At 42.1% G+C, this 27,012-nt stretch overlaps 1 protein-coding gene across 3 annotated transcripts in view; it reads left to right on the top strand.

Annotated features, from left to right (window-relative positions):
- Positions 1 to 27,012, top strand: part of LOC126298639 (histone-lysine N-methyltransferase SMYD3) — a 104,775-nt gene that overhangs the window by 64,246 nt on the left and 13,517 nt on the right. For all 3 annotated transcript variants that reach the window (XR_007552635.1, XM_049990051.1, XM_049990052.1), the window contains exons 6-7: positions 3,011 to 3,187; positions 26,703 to 26,820. Coding sequence is in view for 2 of the 3 variants with exons in the window: in XM_049990051.1 (XP_049846008.1) it covers positions 3,011 to 3,187; positions 26,703 to 26,820 (295 nt within the window). In the remaining variant the exon portion in view is untranslated. The remainder of the gene's footprint in view (positions 1 to 3,010; positions 3,188 to 26,702; positions 26,821 to 27,012) is intronic.

Below are 27,012 nucleotides of genomic sequence, written 5' to 3' on the forward strand. Positions count from 1 at the left end.
ATGGCAGCCACTTTTCGTGATCTCTTTGCAATGACTTCGAGAAAGGAATGTAAACACAAATGTCATACCCAGATTTCTGTTACTCTTTACTGTTGTTGTAAATAGATCATCAAATCATGTTACAGTCTATGGAGTAACCTAATGCCATTACTTCTTCATTATTTACAAGAGTAAACAATGAAGTCCAGATAACTGGATAGAGATGGTCACAGCTTTGTTCATTTTTGATCACTGACTAATTTCTCTGACCACAGTATCTACTATAAAATATGTCTGTGATTCTTATTACTTTGTGAGATTATGAAATTAACTGTTCATTGGGAATCACAGTAAGTCTCCCATAAATATTAATTTTTAATTAGGTTTAGAAGTTCACAACATTTTTTTCTTCCGAATTAAAACAGGCATGAATGAACCACCCACAGAAGCTAAAATCGAAAGAGAACTGCTAATAGTAGTAGAAGAGGGCAGTGATGTGAGTGACATAGGGGACTTTTCAAATTGAGGAAGATCTTGACAGTACTGCAAGTACAGCTTGTGTACACCTGAAGTTCATCTGAACTGGTAAACTTAAACTTTACACCATTGTTTTACTTGCTACAATAGATACCTTCTGAGATACATATTCAAAAAGTACTGAATATAGGAAAAGATATTGAATTTGTAATGTTTCATGAATAAATCCAGATTTTTAACTTCAACTTTCTTCTTCCAAGATGAAACTGAAGGGAGGAATCTGTGTCCAAGCACATCAGCTATGAGAAAAGGGGCTGTTGGTAAATCAAAGGTCATACCTAGACAAATGCTGCAGAAAAAAGGATCTGTTATTGATTGAACAGCCAATATTGCCAAGAAGGAGTGATCAGTGGGAGGCAGGGAACTGTGGACATCACTAAGATATTTTGAACAATATTTTGGAAGTTACATGTGGCATATCATTGCTGAGCTGACAAACATAAAGGCCCTACAGAGTAACCAACTTTCTCTAAATGTAACAGCTACTGAAATTAATAAGCCTGTGGGTGCACGCATAATACCAGGTTGTATGAAACTACCAATATTGAAAATGTATTTTTGTGGCAGATTGAGGGTTCCTGCTGTAACTGTAATTCCAAGGAATTTTATGTTCAGATTGAGGAACTACTTGCACTTTGTAAATAATCTGAGAGTTTTGGATGAAATCAAGGCAAATAATAAATTATGAAAAGTGCAACCAGTCATTGACAGTGTTAGGAGAAAATGATTTTCATTTTCAGCTTGTACATACCTTTCAATAGATGAGTAAATGATTCCTTTCCATGGCAAAACATCTCGTAGACAGTATGAAAAGAATAAGTCAAATGCAGTCAGTTTGAAGAATTTTGTGCTGACAACTGCTGACTCAATGGTACTTGACTTCTTTGTTTACCACTTGGCCATCTGGGCAACCGGTGCCAGAACTCGGTTTGGGAGGTTCTGTGGTGAAGAAGCTGGTAGAGAGCATGGTTCACAGTGAGCATGTTTTATAGTTTGATCACTACTCCACATCCATTCCTCTACTATAACACATACTGGAAAGGCAAATATATACAGTAGGAACTATTTTTGCTAGCCATATTCCATCTGGTCTCAGATCAGAACTCACTGGAGACAAGGAACTGATGAAGAGAGTCAGAGGTTCCTTTAATGAGTTCGTCAAAGAAGATGAGAACATTTCCATTTTGAAGTGGATTGATAATTGTTCAGTTATGGTAGTATCTACTGTCTCTGGTGCTTTTCCCATTATTATAGTAACAAGGTGGTACATAAAAGCAAAAGAATTCATTGGAGCACCTCAACCCAAATGTATCTGTGATTACAACTAATCAATGGGAGGTGTGGATCTACATGACAGAATGATTTCTTACTCTAGAATATCCACATCCACAAAGAAGTGGCCTTTAAGAGTCTTCTTCCATGCCATTGACTTGGTGATTGTGATATTGTGGATTGAGTACAGAAAGGATCAGCTGGCACTAGGTGCTAACAGGAAATCAGTCATGGATTTAAGGATTTTAAGATTTATATTGGTGAATCCATGAGTTCAGCTGCAACTGCAGCATGACAGGACATTTACTCTTCAGACTCTGAATCTGAATCTCATGAAGTAGTTCCTAGGAAATGCACAAAGGTCATTCAATTGCCATACACAGATGTTAGAAAAAGTGAGAGTAGACATTTGCCTTTGTGCCCAATTATAGACAAAAATAAATGAATGAGATGCTGTAACAAGGGCCTCAAAACTAAAACCAAGTTCATATGTTCTGAATGCCAAGTATATCTGTGTATCACTAATGAGAGAAAATGTTTCTTTGACTTCCACAACTGAAAACTGATTGTGATGCGCTACAACAATTTCAGGGTCACTGATAGCTGTAACTGCTTTTCTTGTGTTTATTTTCTAATATCCTGTAAATATTGTATGTTAAATAACAATTAAAAAACACAATTTTGTGTTATCAGTTTCATGACCATATATCATGAATAGTCACATTGAGACCCAGTGTCCAGCCAGCTGGACATAGGTAAATCTCCACCCAGATGAGATATAACAAAAAAACTACCATTACAATGTTCATTTATGACATCCATATGCTATACCCTAATCAAAAAGTATTTTAAATAATAGAAAAATTTTGCTTGCGTTTGAAGAGGTTATAATAATTTTTCATTTTCATTTTTTATAAATTTCTACTTCTGACGAAGACACATTAGAATCGAAACTGGTTAACCGTAACATATCTACCAAATGCGGTCAAGACATTTGTGAATAAAATAGTATAGTTTTTTCTGATAGCAAGGGTTCTGAAATCACTTTTATGTATGTAAAATGGCTTGTATCTTCATATTCTTATGTAAGATTAAAATTGCCTGAGATGGTTAATACTTTCATGTGCTTCTGGATGCACAGTACCAGTATTCAAATTTCAGTCATTGTACTTAAAATAAGGGAAAGGCATCTCATACGTTGTATGCTATTCTTCTTTTACAGGTGTTTATTGCTTACATTGATACGTTAAATTATGCAACTGACAGACAAGCTGAACTGCAGCAAACGTATTACTTTACATGCTCATGTTTAAAGTGTAAAGACATTGAAGAAGCATGTCTTATGGACAGTATGTTATGTCCTAATTCAAAATGTGGTGCTCCAGTCTCACATACTTATGTAAGTATGCTCTTTGTTTGTTGGTGTTAAAAAAAAAAAAGCATCATATCTCTCTTCTTTAGCAAAAGCCAATTATCTTAGAAGACCGTCACTGTTAACTTTGCTTCCATTGTTCTTCACTAACATTCTGGATTAACAATACCAGTATTCAGATTTCTGTTATTATACATGAAATAAAGGAAAAGCAAGTTCTCACCTATAGCAGACTGACATGTAGCACAGAGACACATGTAACTGAAAACAGTATTCACTAACTTTCAAGCTTTGGTTCTCTTTTTAGTAGAAAGTACACACATTCAAACACAAAAACACTCAAATGCACACTACCTCAGCTGCAGTAATTCAGTTTATTTATTGATTGCCATTTATTGAGAGCAGTTACCTGGACTGATGGACATGGGGAGTGGGTAGGAAGGATGCTAAGGCAGTGGGAAGGTAGCAGAGTAGTGCAAGGCAGGTGTGGGAAAGGCAGATGACTCAGCAGCTGCACAGCATGACAGAAGGAGTTTTGATGGGGTAGAGCTTATAAGAAATATAGAAAAGGGGGAAGAGAGGAAGGTGAAGAACAAGAGGGAGAGGGGAGAGAAGGGATGAGGGGTAAAAAGGGGGGAAAAGAGAGAGAGAGAGAGAGAGAGAGAGAGAGAACACACAGGAAATACTGGAGAGCCAAAAACAGAAACGTGCTGGGAGGGAGTATTCAAATGGAACACATGTGAAGTAACTGCTGAAGTAATTTATGTTGCTGTATTCCACATGTATGGCAACTGAATGGTCAAGTTTCAAGTTAGCTACATTTTGGCAGTGGCCATTCATGGCAGTAGACAATTGGTTACCTGTCTTGGCTACAAAATAAATGCTGCACAGTAATTGAAGCATGGCTACTTCCATAAGTGGCCCTTCCTTTTATAGGGTAAGAAATGCCTGTGAGAAGACTGTGCTAGAAGATGGTGATTGATTGTGAGGGATAGGTTTTGCACTTGGGTCATCCACAAGGGAATGACCCATGGATTGCAGGATTGGCAGCAGGATTGGATTGGGATGGATAAGGATATTCTGTATGTTGGGTGGGTGGTGGAACAATAGTTTGGTGATATAGGTAGGATGTGGGGTAGGATATCCTTCATCTCGGGGCATGACAAGAGGTAGTCAAAGGCCTGGTGAAGTATGTGGTTGAGTTTTTCAAGGCTAAGGTGATACTGAGTGAAGAGAGTAATGCTAGTAAGATGCTAGTTAACTGCTTTACTGGTGTTAGAGAAGGAAATGGCCCAGTTTGTGTTTTTGAATGAGCTTCATACAAACCATTCACCCATGACCCAATCCCAGAAGTCTGCCAGTAAAGGCTGTGTTAAGGTTATTGGTATATTTTGACAACTCCTGCTTTCAACTGCAGATATGGTGTCCACAGGTTGTGAGTCTGTAAGGAAGAGATTTTTTAACATGGAACAGGTGATGGCTGTCAAAAAGGAGGTACTTTTGGTGGTTGGTGCACTTGATATGAACACACACATTTATGGAGCCATGTGAGACATGGAGACAGAAATCTATGGAGGAGACTTGTTGAGTAGAGGAGGACCAGGTGAAGTGGATTTGTGAGTAGGTGTAGACATTATGGAAGAAAGAGCAAAGGTTGTTGCCATGAGACCAGGTCCTGAAAATGACGCCAATGAAACTGAACCAGCCAAGGGGTTTTAGCTGTTGACTGGATAGGAAGGATTCCTCCAGACGGCCTATAAATAAATTGGCATAGGGTGGTACCATGCAAGTACGCATGGTAGTAACATGGATTTGTTTATAGATTTGGGCTTCAAAAGTGAAATAATTACCGATCAGGATATGTTTGACCAAGAGGATTAGGAAAGAGGTGGTGGGTTTGGTGTCAAGAGGAGAATGGGAAAGGTAATGTTTCATGGTCGCATGGGGAGGGTTGTATACAAGGATGTCACTTCCACAGTGACCAACAAGGAGTCTGATGGTAAAAGGACATGAACACAGAAAGGTGGTGGAGGAAGTGGACAGTGTTTTGGATGTAGAATGGGATGTACTGTCAGTCAGTATAGGCATTTGTTCCCAGTCATCAATACAGTATACTATCCAGCTCTCCCATACAGACACCACCTGTGCGATCTCCTCTGACACTAGTAAAGCCACTAACCAGCCCCGACCAGCACTACTCTGATCACCCAGTGTCATCTTGGCTTTGGAAACTCAACCACATCTTTCACCATATCTTTGCCTACCTCTTACCACACCCTGAGATGAGTGATACCCAACCCACATAGCCCAAAGTAGTGTTCCACTGCCCACCCAACTTACAGAATATCCTTGTCTATCCCTACTCCAATTCTGATCCTAATGCTGCACCCACATCTGCACCCCATGGGTCATTCCCCTGTGGATGAACCAGATGCAAAACCTGTAGTATACACCCACCCATCCCCTTCCTCAGTCCAGTCTCAGGCATTACCTACCCTATAAAAGGAACAGCCATGTGTGAAAGCAGCCATGTTGCAATTACTGTTCAGCAATCTCTCTCTCTCTCTCTCTCTCTCTCTCTCTCTCTCTCTCTCTCTCTCTCTCTCTCTGTGTGTGTGTGTGTGTGTGTGTGTGTGTGTGTGTGTGACAGGTAACCAACCGTCTAGTCACATGAATGGCCACCACCAAACTGTGGCCAATCTCAAATGTGACCATCCAGTTGCCAAACATGCTACAAAACACAACACAAAAGACTTAGCATCTAATGCAGAATGTGTGTCAGTTGGATACTCCCTTCCATCACAAGTTCCTGTGAACTGCAGAGGTGGCAGTGGTCTCTCCAGTATATCCTGTGTTGCCTAAACTTCTGCTAACATGTCTGCCACTGCCTCACCTTACTTTCTCTCTTTTCTCTTTTGTCATCCACATGACTCATTCTCCGTCTAGCTTGTGTACTGTTTTCTTCTACCCTTTCTTCCCCTCCTCCTCCCCCACATACAAGCATTCTCCCTCTCCCCATCACCTCTCCCTCCCTCCCTCCCTCCCTCCCTCCCTCCCTCCCTCCCTTCCTCCCTCCCTCCCTCCCTCCCTCCCTCCCCCCCCTTTCAAACCCTCTCCCCCTCTTCCCCTCTCCCTTTCTATCTCTCCCCTCCCTGTCTCTCCATCTCCATCTTCCTCCATTTTCCTGCCTCTGCCCTGTCTTTTTGCAGCTTTTATAACCCATACTGCCTCAGTGTTCTCATCTTGTTGTACAACTGCCGAGTTATCTGTCCTTTCGCTCCTGACTCATACTACACAACTATCCATTCCTTGCCTCCTGCATCTTTCCCTATCTCCTCCCCACATCCAAGTGCTCATGTGACTGCTCTCAATAATCAGTGTTGGAGCAATGGCAGTGGTGTGCGTTTGGGTGGTTATTTATGTGATTGTGTGTACTTTCTAATTTCTACTAGAAAAAGAACCAGAGCTCGAAAGTTAGAGGATACTGTTTTCTGTTAAGTGTGTCAATTAGAGATCAGAAATGTGCTCTGTACACTCGATTTAAACTTGCCTGATGGTCCTATGACATCATCTCTGAGCTCACTGTGTCTATACACTCAGAGACTTAACTAGCAAGTCTCTGCCACTGCCCAATTGAGTTTTGGCAGGTACAAATGAAGTCTACCAGCATAGAAAGGAGACTGAGTACATAAGTTCACAAGTAAAACTGAAGACTGGCAGCATTGCCACTACAGGAGCAACCATTGGGCACATCGATTATTATATAGCAGTATAATGACTGACTTGTTAGCAATGAATATTGTTCTGTTTATATATTATTATTATTATTATTATTATTATTATTATTAGGTGTGATTGTTGGATCCTGTTGGATCATGCAAAGTTATTGTGTATCAGTCTTCAGAGTTTCCAGGCAATCCTCTGATTTTTTCACCATGGATTCTTTTTCTTTCTGGTTTCATTCTCTGGCAGTACTTTCTGTTTGCTAATTTTTTTAGATTTATGAGTGTCTGTCAAAAATGTTTGATGGACTTACACGGCCCTTTTCTAAATCTTTATTGGCCTGGTGGATGCAGGGTATTCTAGTTGTGTACCTGGTGTGTATTTATTCCAGTCTTCTATTAGTTCATCTCCTCATTCCTTTTCCCTGACCATCTCCTCCTCTCCCCTCTGTCTGTCCACATCCTCCACCCCATAATCTGTATCCGTGTCTTTCTGCCTACCTCTCTCTTGTCATCTGCTCCTCCCTGTCTCTCTGACCATATTCTCTTCTCTCCTTTCTCTGCCTATTCCCTCTTCCTTCCCCATTCCCTCTCTCTCTGTTCATCTGGTTCTCCCTCCTCTCTTTCCATCTCCCCTCTCTCTCTATTCATTTGGTTCTCCCTCCTCTCTTTCCAGCTTCCCTCTCTCTCTGTTCATCTGGTTCTCCCTCCTCTCTTTCCAGCTTCCCTCTGTCTCTGTTCATCTACTCCTTCGCCTTCTCTCTGTCTATCTGCTCCTTCGCCTTCTCTCTGTCCATCTGCTCCTCCCCCTTCTCTCTGCCCATCTATATGCTCCTCCCTCCTTTCCCTGTCCACCTTGTCTTTCCCCTCCCACAATACAACTCCTCCTTCCCACTTTGTCTGTATGTCTCCTCATCCACTCTCCGTCCATCTGCTGCTCTTCCCTCTATGTGTCCATCTGTTCCTCCCCCTTATCTGAGCCCATCTCTTCCTGTCCTCTTTGTGTTTGTCCATCTCTTCTTCCCCCTTCTTTCTCCATCACTGCGTTATTTAATTGGTGGTTCTCTCCCCCACAGTATTTCACCTATATTAAACATATTTCACACATGTTTGTGCACACTTTTCACTTCTATCTTTAATGAATTTTGCCCTGCACTTTTGTTTTCACATAGCTCAATGTTTGACATCATAGCTCCTGAACTATATGTTGTACAACGATACAATTTGGCAGATACATTCATTGGTAGATGTGTATATTGTTTGCAAAATGTGTTGCTAATAGAGATGGTAGTGGAAATGGAAATCAAGTCCCATGCTTCTTGACAGAGCATGGGGGAACGATGCGGGAGACCCTCACTGCTGTACTAGGCAAGGTCCTAATCAAGGTGGTTTGCTGTTGCCTTCCTCTGACCATAACAGGGATGAATGATGATGATGATGATGATGATGATGATGATGATGAAGATGACACAACAATACCCAATCATCTTGGGGCAGGTGAAAACCCCTGACCCTGCCAGGAATCAAAACCGGGACCCCATGCTTGGGAAGCGAGAACACTACTGCAAGACCACGAGCAGAAGGGAGAGTTGGTAGTTAAGAAGTAATAAATTGAGACGTTATGGCTGATGTGGCAGTTTTACCATGAGAACAGCGAAAATGTAGTAGGCAATGAACTTCTTCCTTTCATCATTTTGTGAGGGATGTCAATGAGAAAATTCTTGTAAAGTTTTGAAATTACATGTTACGTTTGTAGCAAGTCACTGAGTGCTCTCATTCTCAGATACTATATGAATATAGTTTGGCTATGTACACATCATGAGGTATGCTTCTTTTCACCACCACCATCACCTTTTTGAGAGGTATATGTTTCTTACCCCCAAAATGGTTCTTTCCAGACAGTAAGTGATATGTGCCCCCCCCCCCCCCTCACACACACACACACACACACACACATACACACATACACAGGATGTCTCAAACATTTTGGGTCAAATTGAAACATCTGATAGTGGGTCCACAACCAATTTCTTTGAGATAGGGAACCAGTGGTTGGAAATGCACATTTATTGTGTTATGGACATACACACCTTACATCACATAACAACAGTCCATCTCGTAGCAGTTGTCCAAAACGATGACCACCAGTCTCAGTGCATGTATTGCAACAGCGCTTTCAATTCTGTCATACTCTCATAAAGATCCTGGATATCTGTAGTACACTGCAAGAGGCAGTGGGTGATATTCAGCATCCACTCCTGATCACAAACAAGACATACTGTACACAACTTAGCTCACAGGATGTGTGTCATGCGACAACAGAATGCATTTCAGTGGTGCATTAATCTGTGCTGGACGCACACCACTATTTCTGGTGTCGCTTGTCCATTGCATCAGACAGATTGTGACATGTCTATGGTGAGGTATGTTACTGTGTATAGTGCATGACACACAGTCAGAGATGGAATGTTACTTGTCACGAGAGTTGGCAGACATGCATTTAATGTATGGTGTTGCAGGATGTATTGCATCAAAGCAGGACAAATGAACAGAAAACACTTTCCCAACAGTCATCATCCTAACTGAAAGGAGTTTGCCTCCAGGGATACTAACTAATGAGATATGAGGTCATTCACTCCCCAGAGAGCTGGCCACCAAAGACATGTCTGAACACCACACTGTGGATTGTGTGGCCAACCATCTAGCAATAAGCATGTGTCAACTTTCCTGTGGAACACATACTTCAAAGGATACAGTGTGGAAAGCACTGGTGGAACATGTACTACATGCCTGTCACAAAGAATATGTGCAAGCACTGGGACACAGTGCTTTAGTGTCAAACTTCATACAGTTTGTATTGTTCATGAACGTGGCTTCATTCACCCATGATGGTGTTTTTCAACAGCCATGTCTGGAGTGAGGACAATCCCCATGCCATGCACTTTGGTGGCCACCAGCAATGATTCTCTGTCAACATGTGGACAGGCATTGTCCAAGATAATCTATTAGGACCTTACTTGCTGCCTCCCCATTTGACTGGACCATGTTACATGGTGTTCCTGTGAGATGTGCTGCAACAGTTCTTTGAGAATGTGCCCCTTGTTGTCCATGAAAGGGTGTGGTTTCCACTTGACAGTGCACCAGCAACCTTTGATATTAATGTCTGCGTGCACCCGAACGACACATACCCTCATCATTGGATTGAGATCTGGTGACTATGGTGGCCAGGGTCAGACTCTGTGAAAATTCATTCTTGTGCTCACAAAACTAATCCTGGATGATGCAAGTTGTGTGAACAGGAGTTCTTTTGTCTTGGAACACAGCATTTCACTCTTGACAGCAAGCAGTCTGTGTCGTAGGCTTGGGAGGACATACATCAGATGTAAAGTCAGTCAGAAGTTGGATATAGTGTGCCACAAGACTCATCCAACCAAATCACTTTCTTTAATTGCTCCATAGTCCAGGTTTTATGGCTTCGGCACTGTGTTTTCCTGTTATGAGCATATGTATCATTGATGTGGTGTTATGGAATTCCATTTTGCCCTGCAATCCCCATCTTATGGAGCTCCCTTCATGTTGTTTTGGTGCTGGTAAGATTCGTGAGTGCAACATTCAGTTCTGCAGTGACTTTTTCAGCAGTTATCCTCTTATTTTTCATCACAGTCCTCTTCAGTGACCATCTGTCACTTAACACACACTTTCATCCTTATTGTGACTTAGTAGAGGATGTTTTTCCACTTTATCTATGTAGGCTATAAATCTTGGATACAGTGCCTCTTGACACACCAAGCACTTTGGTTATCTTGGTAATGGAAGCATCCACCATATGAGCACCAATAACACTGTAAAAAAAAAAAAAAAAAAAACAACTTTTTCTATTTCTGATTAAAAAATATTCTGATCCTAGTTGTATTTTGAGTGCTGAATTGAAAACTGTTTTTGGTTTTTTTCTGTCAGGGATAGTTTATGAGTAATCACAATTTTATTTCTCTTTTCAGTTTCTGATATGGTGCAGCAAATGAGAGGTGAAATTCGACAAACAAATGCACATATTTATGATGTTATAAGTTCATCACATTAATGAAGGGTGGGATCTAACATATAACACAGTAACCTTAATGTATACACTTTGAAGCATTTATTTGACATGAGAAATTACAGAAAATTGACAAACAATGAGCCACTGCCTTGTAATGCACATCACTTTTTTCTCTTGTATTGTGAATCTTTCTTCTCTCGAATGATATTACAACAATAATCTGCTAACATAGAAGGTACCCACTTCCCTTCATAGCGCCTTTCTATGGTAGAAATGCCTTTATGGAATCTTTCCCCATGTTCATCCGATACCTCACTACAAATCTCTGTGAAGTAGTCCAGATGAGAGTCCATCATTTATACCTTCAAAGACATATTGCACCCCAAATCCTGATATGCTTTGATCATATCCTTCATCATTGCTTTGTAATTAGTAGCTCTTCTTCTTCCGAGGAAGTTTTCCGACACCATCTTGAAACAACCCCATGCGGGTTTTTCTTTATCAGTTAAACATGCTTCAAAATTTGCATCTTTCTGCAGCTCCCTGATTTGTGGGCCCACAAATACACCTTCCTTTATTTTTGGAGCTGAAAGATGGGGGAATCTGGTAGCTATATATGCAAACCCACAGCCTGTTGGATCCATGGCCTTCACGAATTGTTTCATCAGGCAAAGTTTGATGTGAAGCGGTGGAAGTAGTGTATATTCAGGAGCTACCAGACTTTCACGTTGTACATTCTTTTCGCCAACTTTTCATCTTCGCCTAGGCCACTTCTTTTTCACATAGTGAGAATTTCGGTCTCGACTAGCCCACTCGCAAAGGAAACAGGCATACTTTGTGTAGCCTTGTTGCATTCCCAGTACCATAGCATTTACCTTGAAATCTGCACATATTTTCCATTTGTGTTAATTGTATTTTAATGAATTTATTATCCTTTGTACGAATTCGTAATTCTCTTTTGTCAAACTAGTGTAAGCTACTGGAACAGAGGGTATTTTATTTCCGTTATGGAGCAAAACACACTTCAGACTTGTTTTCGGTGCATCTATGAAAAGTCTCCACTCCCGTGAAATATAAGTGAAGTTCAGCACTTGCATCAGGCCAGCAACGTCATTGCAAAATGTCAGTGCTTCATCAGTTGAAAAATAAGAAATAAAGGCGTATTCTCTGTGCCTGAACACACTGATTTTAGTACTTTGTTGCAGTATATTATACTCTTGTAATCTTTTACCAAGCAGCTGCACCTTTTGTTTACTTAGTCCTATATCACGCACTAAATCATTTAAATCTGCCTGTGTTAACAAATGTGACGATGACTTACTTGTGCAGTGATATAAAGAATCATCATCTGTGATTTCTTCAGTGCTACTTATTTCACTGTCACTCGGAATTTGACCTCGAGCTCTTGAAGGTACTGGAAGGTTGTCAGAATGCTGCACTGGCATTCTCGCTGAAGGCAGATCTGGGTAAACAATGTGCCTCTTCTACTTTTTGTTTGTAAAACCCTGAATTTTTGTTAGACAGAAACAATCAGTAACATGGTCCTTAGGCTCCCTCCACACCATGGGAACAGCAAACAACGCCACATTCTCTTTACCTTTCCACCACTGCATTAGTTTGCAGTAACATGTAGCACAACAGAAATGTGGTGCCCATTCTCCTATCTCTACTCCAAAGTAATGTTTGTATGCTTTCTTTATGACTGAAGAAATTTTCTTCCTACTTCTGGCAAAAGTGAACTTCCCACAGATGTAGCAGAAGTTGTGCGGCTTATATCGACATCCACGACGACGTGGCATTTCTGCAAATTTAAAAATACCACTTTGGGAATACACCTGTATTAAATTAATAGTAGGGAACTAGAGGAACGCTGATGTGTAAAAACAAGCACTCGTTTTACCTTCAGCACCAGGCTCAATCAGTTTACGCACAGGAACTAAAAAATTCAACCGTGCTTGGAAATATGGCAGACAGTTACTTGTCAGCCAAAACACCCACTCATTAAGACTGACACAAATTGCGGCTAACACCACTGTTGTAAACTTGATGCACCTGCCCCTAGGAGGCGTTAAGCTTTACTGCCGAGGCAGCGACCGGCTGTCGCCGTTCGAGTTAATGAGATGTTTCAGGTGGTTTTAATGACATGGTGTGGCGGGGGATAACCTAATGATGTCGATTCTTCCCACCTGCTGATGCACAAGAAATTATCACGTTCTATCACTACTGGATGCGGCAACATACCTGTATTTCTCTATAACGTCTCTGTGTTTGCCATGAATTGTGAATATACATATATATACATATTACATAAAAAGTATTCGTGACAATGATATTTTGTTTACATATTTGAATTTCCCATGGTAAAATGGTCTAGAAGCACATACTTTAATATCAGAAATAGAACCCATGTTGAATAGTGTAATTTGCCCATGTTTGAATTCACTGAGCTACGGCATAATGCACTCACAACTACACAGAGCATTGTTCTGACCGTATCTCACACTTGCCACGTATTGAGGAAATTGTACAGGTGCCGTTCATGGTTAAATACAACAGCATCACCTGCAGCTTGTGGCTAGCATCTGCATTTATGTTCAAGCATGCATTTCTCTCAGTGTTTCCATATTTTTGTCCAACCCACCCCTGTGTGTGTGTGTGTGTGTGTGTGTGTGTGTGTGTGTGTGTGTGTGCAAAAATGCTGTAAATTTGCTTTAATATTTAATCTCTATTCAGAGAATGTCTAACAATTATGTTGTTGTTTACGCCCACTGTTGACATGTTACTGACCCTGTGGCAACAGTATAAGAAAACAGGACATAAGGATGAAGTATGTTTCTAAATGGTGATTAATTATTAAAATAAAGTTACAGCAGTCTTCAAAAAAGTTACAGAAGTGAATGATAAGCTACAAACTTGCTATTAGCAAATAAACACAAGTTGCCGTGGCTAAAAGAATACAAAACTAGTGCATTTTTTAACTGCAGGGACAAAACTGTAAAGTTGTTCTGTACTCTGTCTTTGTTTGAAGGAGCACATATATTTCTTTTTCTCATGGTAGAATAAACAAGAATACAATCATTTTGTTTGCATTGCAGGAACTGTGTATGTTTTTCATTTGAAAGGTGCACTACAGTATTGAATTTTTTACAGACATCACTCATCCTGTGATGGAGCACATTTGTAATTTTATACACTGCATTACTTAATTTTCATCTGTCACCCTCCACAGACTCACAAAAAACAGCTTTGTTTGATGTTATCAGTTCCAGCAATTGGGCATTTTGCCCATTCAGTCCTAAATTATAACAGTAAGATTGTGCACTCAACTTCTGTACTAAGTCATGACTTGTCTCACACTGATGCAAGTCTCAATAAAGGGAACGACTTGATGAGTAGAGAGAGATTGCAGTGTCACCATTCTCAGACTGATCATACTCACAGAACTACAGTGGCAAGGAAGGCCACTGACTTTTAACAGTGGTGCCTTGATTTCTAAAGAATGCAACTCTCAACATTAGACTCATACTCGCTCAGTTTCTGATCTCTTGTGTCTATGTACTACACATCAATCTGCTATAGTTGAGTGGTTGACTTTTCCTTATTTTATGTATTGTTTCATCTGGGAATTTCAATTATTAAATAAGCCAACGGCCTTGCTGCAGTGGTAACACTGCTTCCCATCAGTCCACTGAAGTTAAGCACTGTCAGGCTGGGCTAGCACTTGGATGGGTCACAATCCGGTCCGCCAAGCACTGTTGGCAAGAGGGGTGCACTCAGCCCCTGTGAGGCAAACTGGGGAGCTACGTGATTGAGAAGTAGCGACTCCAGACTCGTAAACTGACATACAGCCAGGAGAGCTGTGTGCTGACGACATGCCCCTCCATATCCACATCCAGTGACACCTGTGGGTTGAGGATGACACGGCGGCTGGTTGGTACCATTGGGCCTTCATGGCGAGTGATTCTGAAAAATACAGAAATAGTACATTGTTGTGTGATGGAGGAGGAAAACTGTCTGTCACGTGCCATGTCCATTAGCTTCTAGTAGCAATGGTAGACCCTCAGCATCTGGTATACATTGTCGAAGCATCTTATAAAAATGGCAATTCTAATAATGATTAGGTGCATCATGCTTTCCACAAAAATTTTAGCTTTTGTCACAGTGTTTGACTGTACAATTAAAAAGTGGGTATAACATTCTGAAGAGGCTTCAGCAACAATAAGAACTAAGTCTGAGAGACATGAAACAGTGCATACACATAAAAACATTTAACATGTTTGAATTGAGACTAGAATTAAGTTTGATCTGGCTTTGTTGGCAGGAAAATCCCACGGAGTGGGTTCAGCCGCCTATTGGAAAGGGAAATTTTCCTCCATCCACAGTGGCCCCTTGCTTTGAAAATACATGAGAGTTGTCGTACCTGTATTTATAGAGTGTAGGTGAGTGTAATGGATACGTGTATTGTGTCGCATTATGTTTGTTGGACTGGAAGAAACTTGCAACACTCAGATCACCAACATAGGACTGTGCTTAAGGTTAAAAACAGATTGATTAGCCTCTTCCACACTTCAGTCCATTCTATATGAAAATGGTTCAGGCTCTTACAGAAATCGAGCATATGATTTGAAGCTTCTGCAAATAACTTTTTAATTTAACTAATCAAGATGAGGTAACTAAAAACCAGTTTCTGGGTGAGTGAGAGAGCATTTTTCCATTGCCCCGTTAAACCAAGTAGAGTCAGATTTTGGAGTGACCTGAATTGTAGTCAACTACATCAGCAACCCCCTCCACACCATGAAAGTTAGTGTGCAGTGCACAATGTGCTTATCTGAGATCATACTTTTTAAAAGAAGCTTTGGCAGTGAGAGTGAGGTGCCAAAGTAGTAAGTAGCTGGACGTGCATTAAGGAGGACAGGGACTTAGCTCTTCCCTGGTGTCACAGATTTAAGTTTTCTGTGGTTCCCCTAAATCGTTTAATGCTAATGTCAGGATGATCTTTTGAAAAGGACATGGCTAATTTCCGTCTCAATGCTTCTCTAAATCAAGCTTTTGACCTGGCTCAAATTGAGTTTTTTCAAAAAGTAGTTACTGTTCAACATTCATGCTTGATTTTCTTGTTATTTTTATTTTTTTTTAGGGGCAAAAATAAAATTCTGGAAAAATATCATTTCCTTTTTTATCACATTTTCTAAATCATGCTTTGTTCTGCTCCTTCTCCCCCACTTTTGTGTAATTAAATGTGAAGAAATTGTATTAAATGTGACATGGATTCCTTAATGCTTCCAATGTAGGAGAAACTGTGACAATTTCTAATACTCCAGAAAACCTCTTTAGAGCTCACCATAGTTTGTTAGAAGATAAATCCATATAATAATTGCTACATCAGATACACTGGTAGTGTGTAGTGTTGGTACAGTGGTACTTAAAGGTGTGTAGACGGTGACTGTTCTGTCAACTGTTTTACTGGCAGTATGGTTCTACATACATAGAATAAATAAAAAAAACTTTATCTCATTCTTTTTACAGCAGATTAATATTATAGTAGCAATTTATTTTGTGTTAGAAAATAAAGTTCAGAAATTAACTATTCATACTTTTTTTAAAAATTTAATCAATCCATTGCTATAGCAAAAAGAAACAAAGTAAGTACTCTTTTCTGTGACAAGTACTATTAATACCTCCTTGTATAAGCCTTTGCTGCTGTTACAGCATCGTGTCTTAAAGGCATAGGTTCAATTACATTATCTATTGTGTCCTTCAGGAATCATTTTCCATTCAGACTGCAGAATTTCATAGAAATCTGCCAAGTATCTCCTACATATGCTCTATCAGATCTAAGTCCATACTTTGACACCATGTCAAAACCTTTATCTTCTTCTGCCTAAGATATTTTTGGACATATGCTCCTTTGGTGGGGAGTCATCCCTATACAATAATGTTTCCTCCAAGCCTTGTGGTTGGAACCTGGTGGTGAGGATTATATCTTTCCCCTCTGTGATCACAAATATACCAAATCTCATTGGAAGATATGAAATTAAATTTACTTTCATAGCTCCATAACACCTTGGACCATTCTTGCTGTCCACCTGCAGTGTTCTTTATCAAAGGAAATTCTCTTGTTCCTGTTTTTTGAACTAATGAAAAATTTCTTGCAAGACAGCTTTACTGTAAAAACATGAACTTCTGCTCCATAATGCTTCTTTAGATCATCAGCAATTTGTTACGTAGTTTTCTCAGGGTCTGCTGCACATTGTCTTCTAATAACTCTGTCAGCTTTGACAACAGTTTTTTTGTTGCCAGCCTCATCATCATTTGTTGCTCATATATCCATATATACTGCAAATTTTATTTGAAAAAGCTTTCTAGATACTCCAAATTATGACTGACCTCAGCCTGCATTTTACCTCCTTTCAAAGTGGGCCTCCTTCCAATACGTGGAATACTTTTACATTTTGGTGGTGGCGTTTTTGTATATTAAAGACTAGATTTGTCTGAAAAAGATAACCACTTACAATTAAGAAAAAGAGATTTAAGAATGTAATATCGAAACAGTTTTACAAGCAGCTTTTATGTTTTTTCCTTGTACTGCTTGTAATTATCTACCTCTATTGACTGTGTTGTGCTGTGAAAAGAAACACTGAATCTCATCTGATTTTATGCTATATCCAGTAGTAAGTGTGGTAGAATGGACCTCGCAACATTGTGTATAATTTGGGGCCGCGTGCCCCAATATGTGGCCTCTTTATAATGTTTAAAAACGAAAGGTTATTCTTCTGATTTAGATTTAATTTGATGTAGATATACATACAAACCACACCAAAGGTTAGTGTTATAACTTCAAGTTGAACAAATATATTTCAAGGAAGACGCAATACATGAATGTCACAGATCAAGTAAACAGGGTAAGACGTGTGTACACTTGAACAGTCAAATCATAACTGAGTCCAAGTCTAGCGGCCGCTGGCTGGCTGGCCGCTTAGGTCGCGCTGCTGCTGCATGGCTGGCAGACAGCGCCGCATGTAGAGGACGCACGTAACTGCGCGGCGAAAAGATCGGCGAGCCGCAACACTTCCCCCCCCCCCCCCCTTGAATTTTTTGCACGGGTCTTGATGGAGGTGGCCTGTAGATTGCTAACGTCCATAGGTGTTGTTTGACTGGCCGTAAAGTCTCGAGGAGGAGGCTTCCCGTACGGACGGAAGTGTCCCCGATGATAACAGGTCGAGATGACAGGAGACATGGGGGTCAAATCTGCTGGGGCCCCATGCACCAATCTGCCCATTGCGGCAAGTCCATAACAAGAGACATGGGCGATGTGTCCGGGTCTGTAGGAGAAGGAGGCGAGTAGACTTGCTCCGACAGATGACGGTCATCTGGTTCCTGCAGGGGCACGTCTCCTGGTGGCGTCAGTTCTTGTGTTGGCACCGATATGATGGTGACAGGGCTGCATTGTGAGTAATGAGAGATTCCAGTATCCCGAGCATCAGGTAGAGCCGGAGGTGGTGTAGCGGCATCCGGAACAGGCGTTGCCGGCACACGAGCCCGAAGCTGGTCCGATGACGCACTGCAACACCCGTGTCCGTCTGGATTTCATACAGGTGTTGGTCACAGTGTCGTAAGATGCAGCCAGGACTCCATTTTGGTTGCCTGCCATATCCCCATACCCATACAAGGTCGTCGGCGATGAACCGGCCAAGCGAAGGCACCCGCGGCCATGAGCTGGAAGGCCGCAGAAAATGAAGTAGCGTGCGGGGCTGTTGGCCATGTAAGAGCTCAGCCGGGCTGTGATCACCCATGGGGGTGAAACAGTAAGAAGCCAGAAATTGGAGAAGCTCATCATCAGCAGAAGAAGTAGTCAGGATTTTCCTCATCTGAGCCTTAAATGTGCAGACCAGTCGTTCAGCCTCACTGTTTGACTGTGGATGGAATGGAGGATCCGTGACATGCATGACGCTGTCACAGGCACAAAAATCCGCAAAATCGGAAGAGGCAAATTGCGGACCATTATCAGTAACAAGAGTAAAGGGAAGGCCTTCCAAAGAGAAAATGCGAACTAGAGTATTTGTGGTTGCCGCGGTGGTGGGCAACGTGCAACGGACAAAGATAGGAAAGTTAGAGTAGGTGTCAATAACGAGAAGCCAATAAGTACCTAAAAAAGGTCCCACAAAGTCAGCAGGAACAGGCTCCCAGGGGTTCTCAGGTAAAGGCCACGGTGACAAAGATGACTTCGAGGTAGCGGCCTGTGACGCACAAAGGCCACAGGCAGTGACCATGTGTGTGATTTCAGAGTCGATGCCGGGCCAGTACACATGACGGCGCACCAGAGATTTTGTGCGAGAGACACCCCAGTGCCCTTCGTGAAGGAGTCGCAAGACTGAAGCACGCAAAGACGCAGGTACCACAACATGCGGCAAAGCATTTTCGGTGGAAAGGAGGATAACACCATCTCTAGCCGTGAGGCAGTAACGCAAAGCGAAGTAGTTCTGCAATTGATCAGAAGTCTTAGTGGACGGACGATCTGGCCAACCCTTTTGAATACAGCGTAAAACTCGGGAGAGGGTAGGGTCAGAACCCGTAGCAGCCGCCAGCCGGTCCCCGGTGATGGGGAACTCGTCCACAACCTGCTGCTTGGCAACATCCAGTTGGAAACACAAAAGTTCATCCCTATCAAATGCCAGATCGGGACCCATGGGAAGGCGAGACAGTGCATCAGCATTCGCATGTTGAGCTGTCGGCTGGAAATGAATCTTATAATTGAAACAAGACAAGTAAAGAGCCCAACACTGGAGGTGGTGTGCAGCCTTGTCAGGAAGTGACATTGATAGATGAAACAAGGAAACAAGTGGTTTGTGATCCATGACAAGATGAAATTTGAATCCATAGAGAAAAACACTAAACTTATAAAGAGCATAAATAATGGCCAAAGCTTCTTTTTGAATTCCAGAATACTTTTGTTGGGCATCCGTGAGCGGTTTGGAGGCATAAGCAAATGGGTTGTTCATAACCATCATAAAAACAGTGCACAAGGACTGCGTCGGACCCCTTAGTGAGAGGCGTCCGTGGCAAGAACAAGATGTTGGCCAGGTCGATAAGTAGCGAGGCATGGGGCCTGTTTCAGCATAGTCTTCAATTTCTGGAAAGCCCCATCGCGTGACGCGGACCAGTGAAAAGGCACGTCTTTATGCAACGGCTGAGCCACTGTAGCAGCAGACGGTAAAAACTTGTGATAGTATGCTATTTTCCCCAAGAAGGCCTGCAGTTCCTTAACAGATGTAGGGCGAGGAAGGGCATCGATCACAGCGACAGTTTGCTGAAGCAGACGATTACCATCCCGAGAGAGTTGAAACCCCAAGTACGTGATAGAGGCCTGAAAAAATTTTGATTTCTGAAGATTACACTTAAGAGCAGCAGTCTGTAAGACATGAAAAAGTGTGCAGAGATTTTGAAGATGTTCGTCAGTGGTGGAGCCAGTGACAACAATGTCATCCTGGTAATTTATACACCCACGGACAGTGAGCAATAATTGTTCCAAGAATCGCTGAAAGAGAGCAGGGGCACTGGCAACCCTGAATGGCAATTGTTGGTATTGATAGAGGCCAAAAGGCGTGTTAAGGACCAGAAACTGCTGGGAATCAGCGTCGAGAGGGCGTTGATGATAAGCTTCAGACAGGTCAAGTTTAGAAAAATACTGGCCTCCAGCAAGTTTAGTGAACAATTCTTCAGGTCGAGGCATAGCGTAAGTGTCAATAAGGCATTGAGCAGTTACAGTGGCTTTGAAATCGCCACAGAGACAAATATCACCATTTGGCTTAGCAACGGCGACGGCAGGAGAGGACCACTCACTGGAAGTGACAGGAAGCAAGACCCCTGAAGCAGTGAGATGATCCAGCTCTCATTTGACCTGATCAGAAAGGGCCACAGGAATGGGCCGAGCCTAAAAAAACTTAGGCCGAGCAGTGGGTTCGAGCATAATATGAGCTTCAAAGTCATTTGCACGGCCTAACCCAGGAGAAAAAGGGACGAAAATGTCATTGACAAGGAATCCAATTGAGCATAAGGAATAGCATCAAAGACGATATTGACAGTGTCATCTATGGAGAACCCAAAAACGCGAAAGGCATTGAAACCAAAAAGATTCTCCGCGTTAATATGGTCGATCACAAATATGGGAACAGTGCGAATGACAGATTTGTAAGATACCTCAGCATCAAATTGTCCCAAGAGATAAATCTTCCATTTATTATAAGTCTGTAATTGCCTAGTGACAGGTGACAGGATTGGAGAACCCAACTGAAGATACGTCTGAGAATTGATGATAGTGGTAGCAGAACCAGTATCCACCTGCATGTGAACATCTCGACCAAGTATTTGGACAGTGAGGAATAACTTCCCAGAAAGGGAAGAAGTACAATTGACAGACAACACAGAATCAGAATCAGCGTCATGTTCATGAACATCATGCATGCGGCCGGATTTGCAAACGGATGACACATGATGCTTTTTTTTGCATTTGTGACACACAGCCCAACGTTGTGGACAATCTTCTCGTGAATGTTTCGTAAAACACCGTGGACATGAAAGAAGTTGCCATGGGTTTTGCTGCAGTTTCTTAGAGGTTTGTTTATGGTTAGGCTGAGGCTGCGCTTGGGAGCGTACTGCGGCCACGTCGGCCAGCGGGGACACGCCACACACTTTGTCAACATCGCACAGAGGTTGTATTTCCCCGACATCGCCCCATGCCTTTATTTGCGCCCCAGTGGAGCGACAAATTTCAAAAGACTGAGTGATGGATAGGACTTCATCTAGAGTCAGATTTGCCAACTGAAGGGCACGTTGCCTAAGTTCTTTGTCGGGCGCCGATCGGATAATAGCATCCCATACCATGGAATCGGCATAGGATTCTTTGTGAACTTCAGCAACAAACTGACACTTTCTACTGAGGCCGTGAAGTTCAGGAACCCAAGCGCGATAGGATTGATTTGGTTGTTTTTGACAACGATAAAAGGCAACACGAGAGGCTACCACATGCGTTTTCTTTTGAAAATAGACGGACAGAAATGAGCACATTTCAGCAAAGGACAAAGACCCAGGATTTTTCAAAGGAGCCAATTGCGACAACAACCGATACATTTGAGGTGAAATCCATGAAAGGAACTGAGACTTACATGTTTGTTCGTCCATGACATGGAATGCCAAGAAGTGCTGTCAAAGACGTTTTTCGTAATCAGACCAGTCTTCCGCCGTCTCGTCGTAAGGAGGGAAAGTAGGTAGAGACAACAACGACAGACGCCCCGCATTTGATGATGCGACAAAATCACGAATCGCATTTGTAAGAAGCATTTGCTGTTCTATGAGATCTTGCAATAGTTGCTCTAAAGTAGACATGGAAACATGTGGGTCAACGATGGAAAAGAAAAATCACTACCTCGTTGCCAATTGTTATAACTTCAAGTTGAACAAATATATTTCAAGGACAGCGCAATACATGAGTCACAGATCAAGTGAACAGAGTAAGACGTGTGTACACTTTAACAGTCAAATCATAACTGAGTCCAAGGCTAGAGGGCGCTGGCTGGCTGGCCGCTTAGGTGGCGCTGCTGCTGCATGGCTGGCAGATAGCGTCGCATGTAGAGGACGCGCATAACTGCACTGTGGCACTTTGAAAGGTCGGCGAATCACAACAATTAGACCTCTTCATGTTGTCAGATTGCGATGCTTTCCTGTGGGGCGATACAATCAGTGGAAAATCTCTACTTAACAATGGCTACTTAAGTTCACATAAAGTCTTGAAGTGGTATACATCAACTGATTAATTTCATCATTGAGTGTTTTTGATTTGTTGGATATTTGCTTCATTTAGTGTTAAGGATAGTCTAATTAATTGTTTGTGGAAACTAACTACACTCCTGGAAATGGAAAAAAGAACACATTGACACCAGTGTGTCAGACCCACCATACTTGCTCCGGACACTGCGAGAGGGCTGTACAAGCAATGATCACACGCACGGCACAGCGGACACACCAGGAACCGCGGTGTTGGCCGTCGAATGGCGCTAGCTGCGCAGCATTTGTGCACCGCCGCCGTCAGTGTCAGCCAGTTTGCCGTGGCATACGGAGCTCCATCGCAGTCTTTAACACTGGTAGCATGCCGCGACAGCGTGGACGTGAACCGTATGTGCAGTTGACGGACTTTGAGCGAGGGCGTATAGTGGGCATGCGGGAGGCCGGGTGGACGTACCGCCAAATTGCTCAACACGTGGGGCGTGAGGTCTCCACAGTACATCGATGTTGTCGCCAGTGGTCGGCGGAAGGTGCACGTGCCCGTCGACCTGGTACCGGACCGCAGCGACGCACGGATGCACGCCAAGACCGTAGGATCCTACGGCGTGCCGTAGGGGACCGCACCGCCACTTCCCAGCAAATTAGGGACACTGTTGCTCCTGGGGTATCGGCGAGGACCATTCGCAACCGTCTCCATGAAGCTGGGCTATGGTCCCGCATACCGTGAGGCCGTCTTCCGCTCACGCCCCAACATCGTGCAGCCCGCCTCCAGTGGTGTCGCGACAGGCGTGAATGGAGGGACGAATGGAGACGTGTCGTCTTCAGCGATGAGAGTCGCTTCTGTCTTGGTGCCAATGATGGTCGTATGCGTGTTTGGCGCCGTGCAGGTGAGCGCCACAATCAGGACTGCATACAACCGAGGCACACAGGGCCAACACCCGGCATCATGGTGTGGGGCGCGATCTCCTACACTGGCCGTACACCTCTGGTGATCGTCGAGGGGACACTGAATAGTGCACGGTACATCCAAACCGTCATCGAACCCATAGTTCTACCATTCCTAGACCGGCAAGGGAACTTGCTGTTCCAACAGGACAATGCACGTCCACATGTATCCCGTGCCACCCAACGTGCTCTAGAAGGTGTAAGTCAACTACCCTGGCCAGCAAGATCTCCGGATCTGTCCCCCATTGAGCATGTTTGGGACTGGATGAAGCGTCGTCTCACGCGGTCTGCACGTCCAGCACGAACGCTGGTCCAACTGAGGCGCCAGGTGGAAATGGCATGGCAAGCCGTTCCACAGGACTACATCCAGCATCTCTACGATCGTCTCCATGGGAGAATAGCAGCCTGCATTGCTGCGAATGGTGGATATACACTGTACTAGTGCCGACATTGTGCATGCTCTGTTGCCTGTGTCTATGTGCCTGTGGTTCTGTCAGTGTGATCATGTGATGTATCTGACCCCAGGAATGTGTCAATAAAGTTTCCCCTTCCTGGGACAATGAATTCACGGTGTTCTTATTTCAATTTCCAGGAGTGTATTTGGATTTTCCTGAATATCAATGTGATAAGACACACTACAATACCTTGGGCAGTTATGTTGACAACACATTTTCCTAATGCTATGCCTGTGACTGAAGTGCCACAAAATATTAAATGCCCTATATTATGTTTTACCCTCAGTTTACAAACTGACTTTAAGATAAGTGTATTGCACTGTGTTACTGACATAAGTAGGGCTTTGTATTCTATGACCTTTTGATATTCAAATATTATTATTTCCGCTACCACTGCTAAATTCCTGACCTCAGATTAGTCTTGGATGTTTACATCACAGCACTAGTTATTCATAAATGGAATGCACACTGGGCTTCATTTTGCCATTTGCATAAAAGTATAATTTAAAACTTGGTATTGTGTAACATATGTTTTGTTTCTTCCTCTCAAATCATATTCTGCAGAGTAGCAGCCAATTGTGACACTCACTGTGCTAATGCTTTCTGAATATTGAACTGGTGTTGGTCAATACTGCAAATAGATCCACAACATGGAACAGCTATAACCAACATGCTTTAAATCACTATATTCCTGTTTTCACTTTCCATCTCCCCCACTTTCTGGCACAGCAGCACGTACTGTGAAACAAGATCTCTTTTGTGTATAAAAATTAAGCTGCTTGTCTATCGAGTTTGGCTGAAGTCCCATATATCCTGCCTCAAGTACAGCTTTCTATTTTTGTCAGAAGTACAGGAACCTGGTGCAATCCTTGTCTCATTTTTATCAGTGTCACATCTTTTCGTATTTATCTGAAAACAAGTAAAGAAATGAATATCCATAGAAATTAACATATTTGCACTCCAAAATGGGAAAAAAATCCAACTATTATATAGTACAGTTAATTTGCTTCGGCCTGACTGACTTCTTGACACTTCAAAGTTCTCAAATAGCCTTTCTTATAAGGGCTCTGTTGATTTTATGTATACTGAAGTACAGGAATAATACTTATTACAATTTATTAAAAAAAATTAATTCCTTGTTACAAATGTCAATTTACTGAACTCTGTGGGTAGGTTGATTGTTTTGAAGTAAGTACCAGGTTTGATCATATGGTTATTTTCTCTGGTCATGTATTCAGACTTCCCATTATATGTGTGTTATGGGAGCTTAGCATTGGCACCAAATGGTATGTGTCCAAGTAGTAGACGTGTGTGAAAAATACAGTTCTGTTCAGAAAGGTGTATCAAAACTGACGCATAAATCAAACATGGAATGAATAAAGAAACATCACTGTAAAATAGATATATTGTAAGTATTCAACCTATACACTGAAGATCTGCATGTGGTGTGATACAAAGTCCTTTGCTTGCTGGTGGTGTTGACATGCACAATTGTAAGTCTCTGTACAATAGTTCTGTTGTGCCTTACTGAAGTCAAAGTTCCACAATGCTAAATGTCTTAGCCATGAGCTGATGTCTCTGAGGCGAGGTAAACTACTGGGACTAGACTGGCTGGGCCCCTGAAGAGTAATGGGGCCTGTCACTGCAGATGGCGTCTCTATATATGGTCGAGTCTTGTGCCCTGGAGGCACTGCTGCACAGGGGGTGTGAAGCTGACACTGCTCAAGGTTGGACGGTGCTCATTGTAGTAATGACAACTGGTGGATGGCCACTGGACTTGTGCTGCCAACTTCGATGATGGTCTCCTGTGTGGTATTAGTTGTGCATTGATACTGCAATATGAATCTTCTGTTCCCATTGTAAAGCATCTTTCATTGCCAAAGTCACTTGGTACTTAGAATATCCGGATCACTGAGAAGCTTCATATATTCATTTTGTTGAGTTGAATTCAATCTGCCCTGATTGGAACAAAGTCTTATATCATGTTGCTGTTGTGCTCACAAGTAGTTCACCAATGAGGACATTTACCTCATATCAGGTAGGGGGGAAATTATATGCAGTGAAAGTAACTATATTACAGCTAATTAGATTGGACATTGCTTCTTGCATACACTTAAATTGCATTTAGTTACTGTATTTCCCCTGCAGATGAGATATTGTTCCCTGATGCAGGATCTTATCCACTGCTATGATGGCCCATTAGTATGTTGTGGGTGCTTTGTCAAAGACTTTAATTAATGTTGTGATTAGAGGCCTAGTTTCAAATTATTGTGTAGAATAGCCTCTAGCATGTATGATGATAAGTATAAGTGAAAGAGTTGTGAAATTTCATGACATTGAATATGTTTTTCCCAGGAATTAGCTACAGTAGAAGCACTTTGTTAATATTTACAGAAAATGACACAAAGATAGTGTATCATTTTAGGTTGCAGTTTAGTTATGTAATTTGAATTAATGCCTTCCACAAGTAGGAGAATCGTCCTATTTCTAACACTTATTTGATGTTTTATTTTTGTAAGTGTCACTAATGACATTGTTATTTGTCAAGAAACAAATAAAATTACGTATATAAGTGAGACAGTAAGGATTTTCCTTTGTTACAGGGTATCAAAAGCAAATGTCCAGAATGTGGGACTGACATTTCACAAGAGCTGATAGATGAATATCAAAATGCTTCATCTTTCACTGAACGTCATCTGAATGACATGAAAGAATATTGCTGTATCCTTTTCTCAAGGGGCAGAGTGAATGAGAAAGGGAGAGAGAGGAGGAGGACTGTATAAGTAACATCAAAACATCTTAACTAAAACCATTTATTACACATATCTTATCTTCAAAATTTAAGTTCACTTTAAATATAAAGAAATCAGTCACTGTGAACATGTGCATTGGCATTAATTGATAATACTGTGT

Source organism: Schistocerca gregaria, chromosome X (assembly GCF_023897955.1).
Source record: "Schistocerca gregaria isolate iqSchGreg1 chromosome X, iqSchGreg1.2, whole genome shotgun sequence".
Lineage (NCBI taxonomy): Eukaryota > Metazoa > Arthropoda > Insecta > Orthoptera > Acrididae > Schistocerca > Schistocerca gregaria.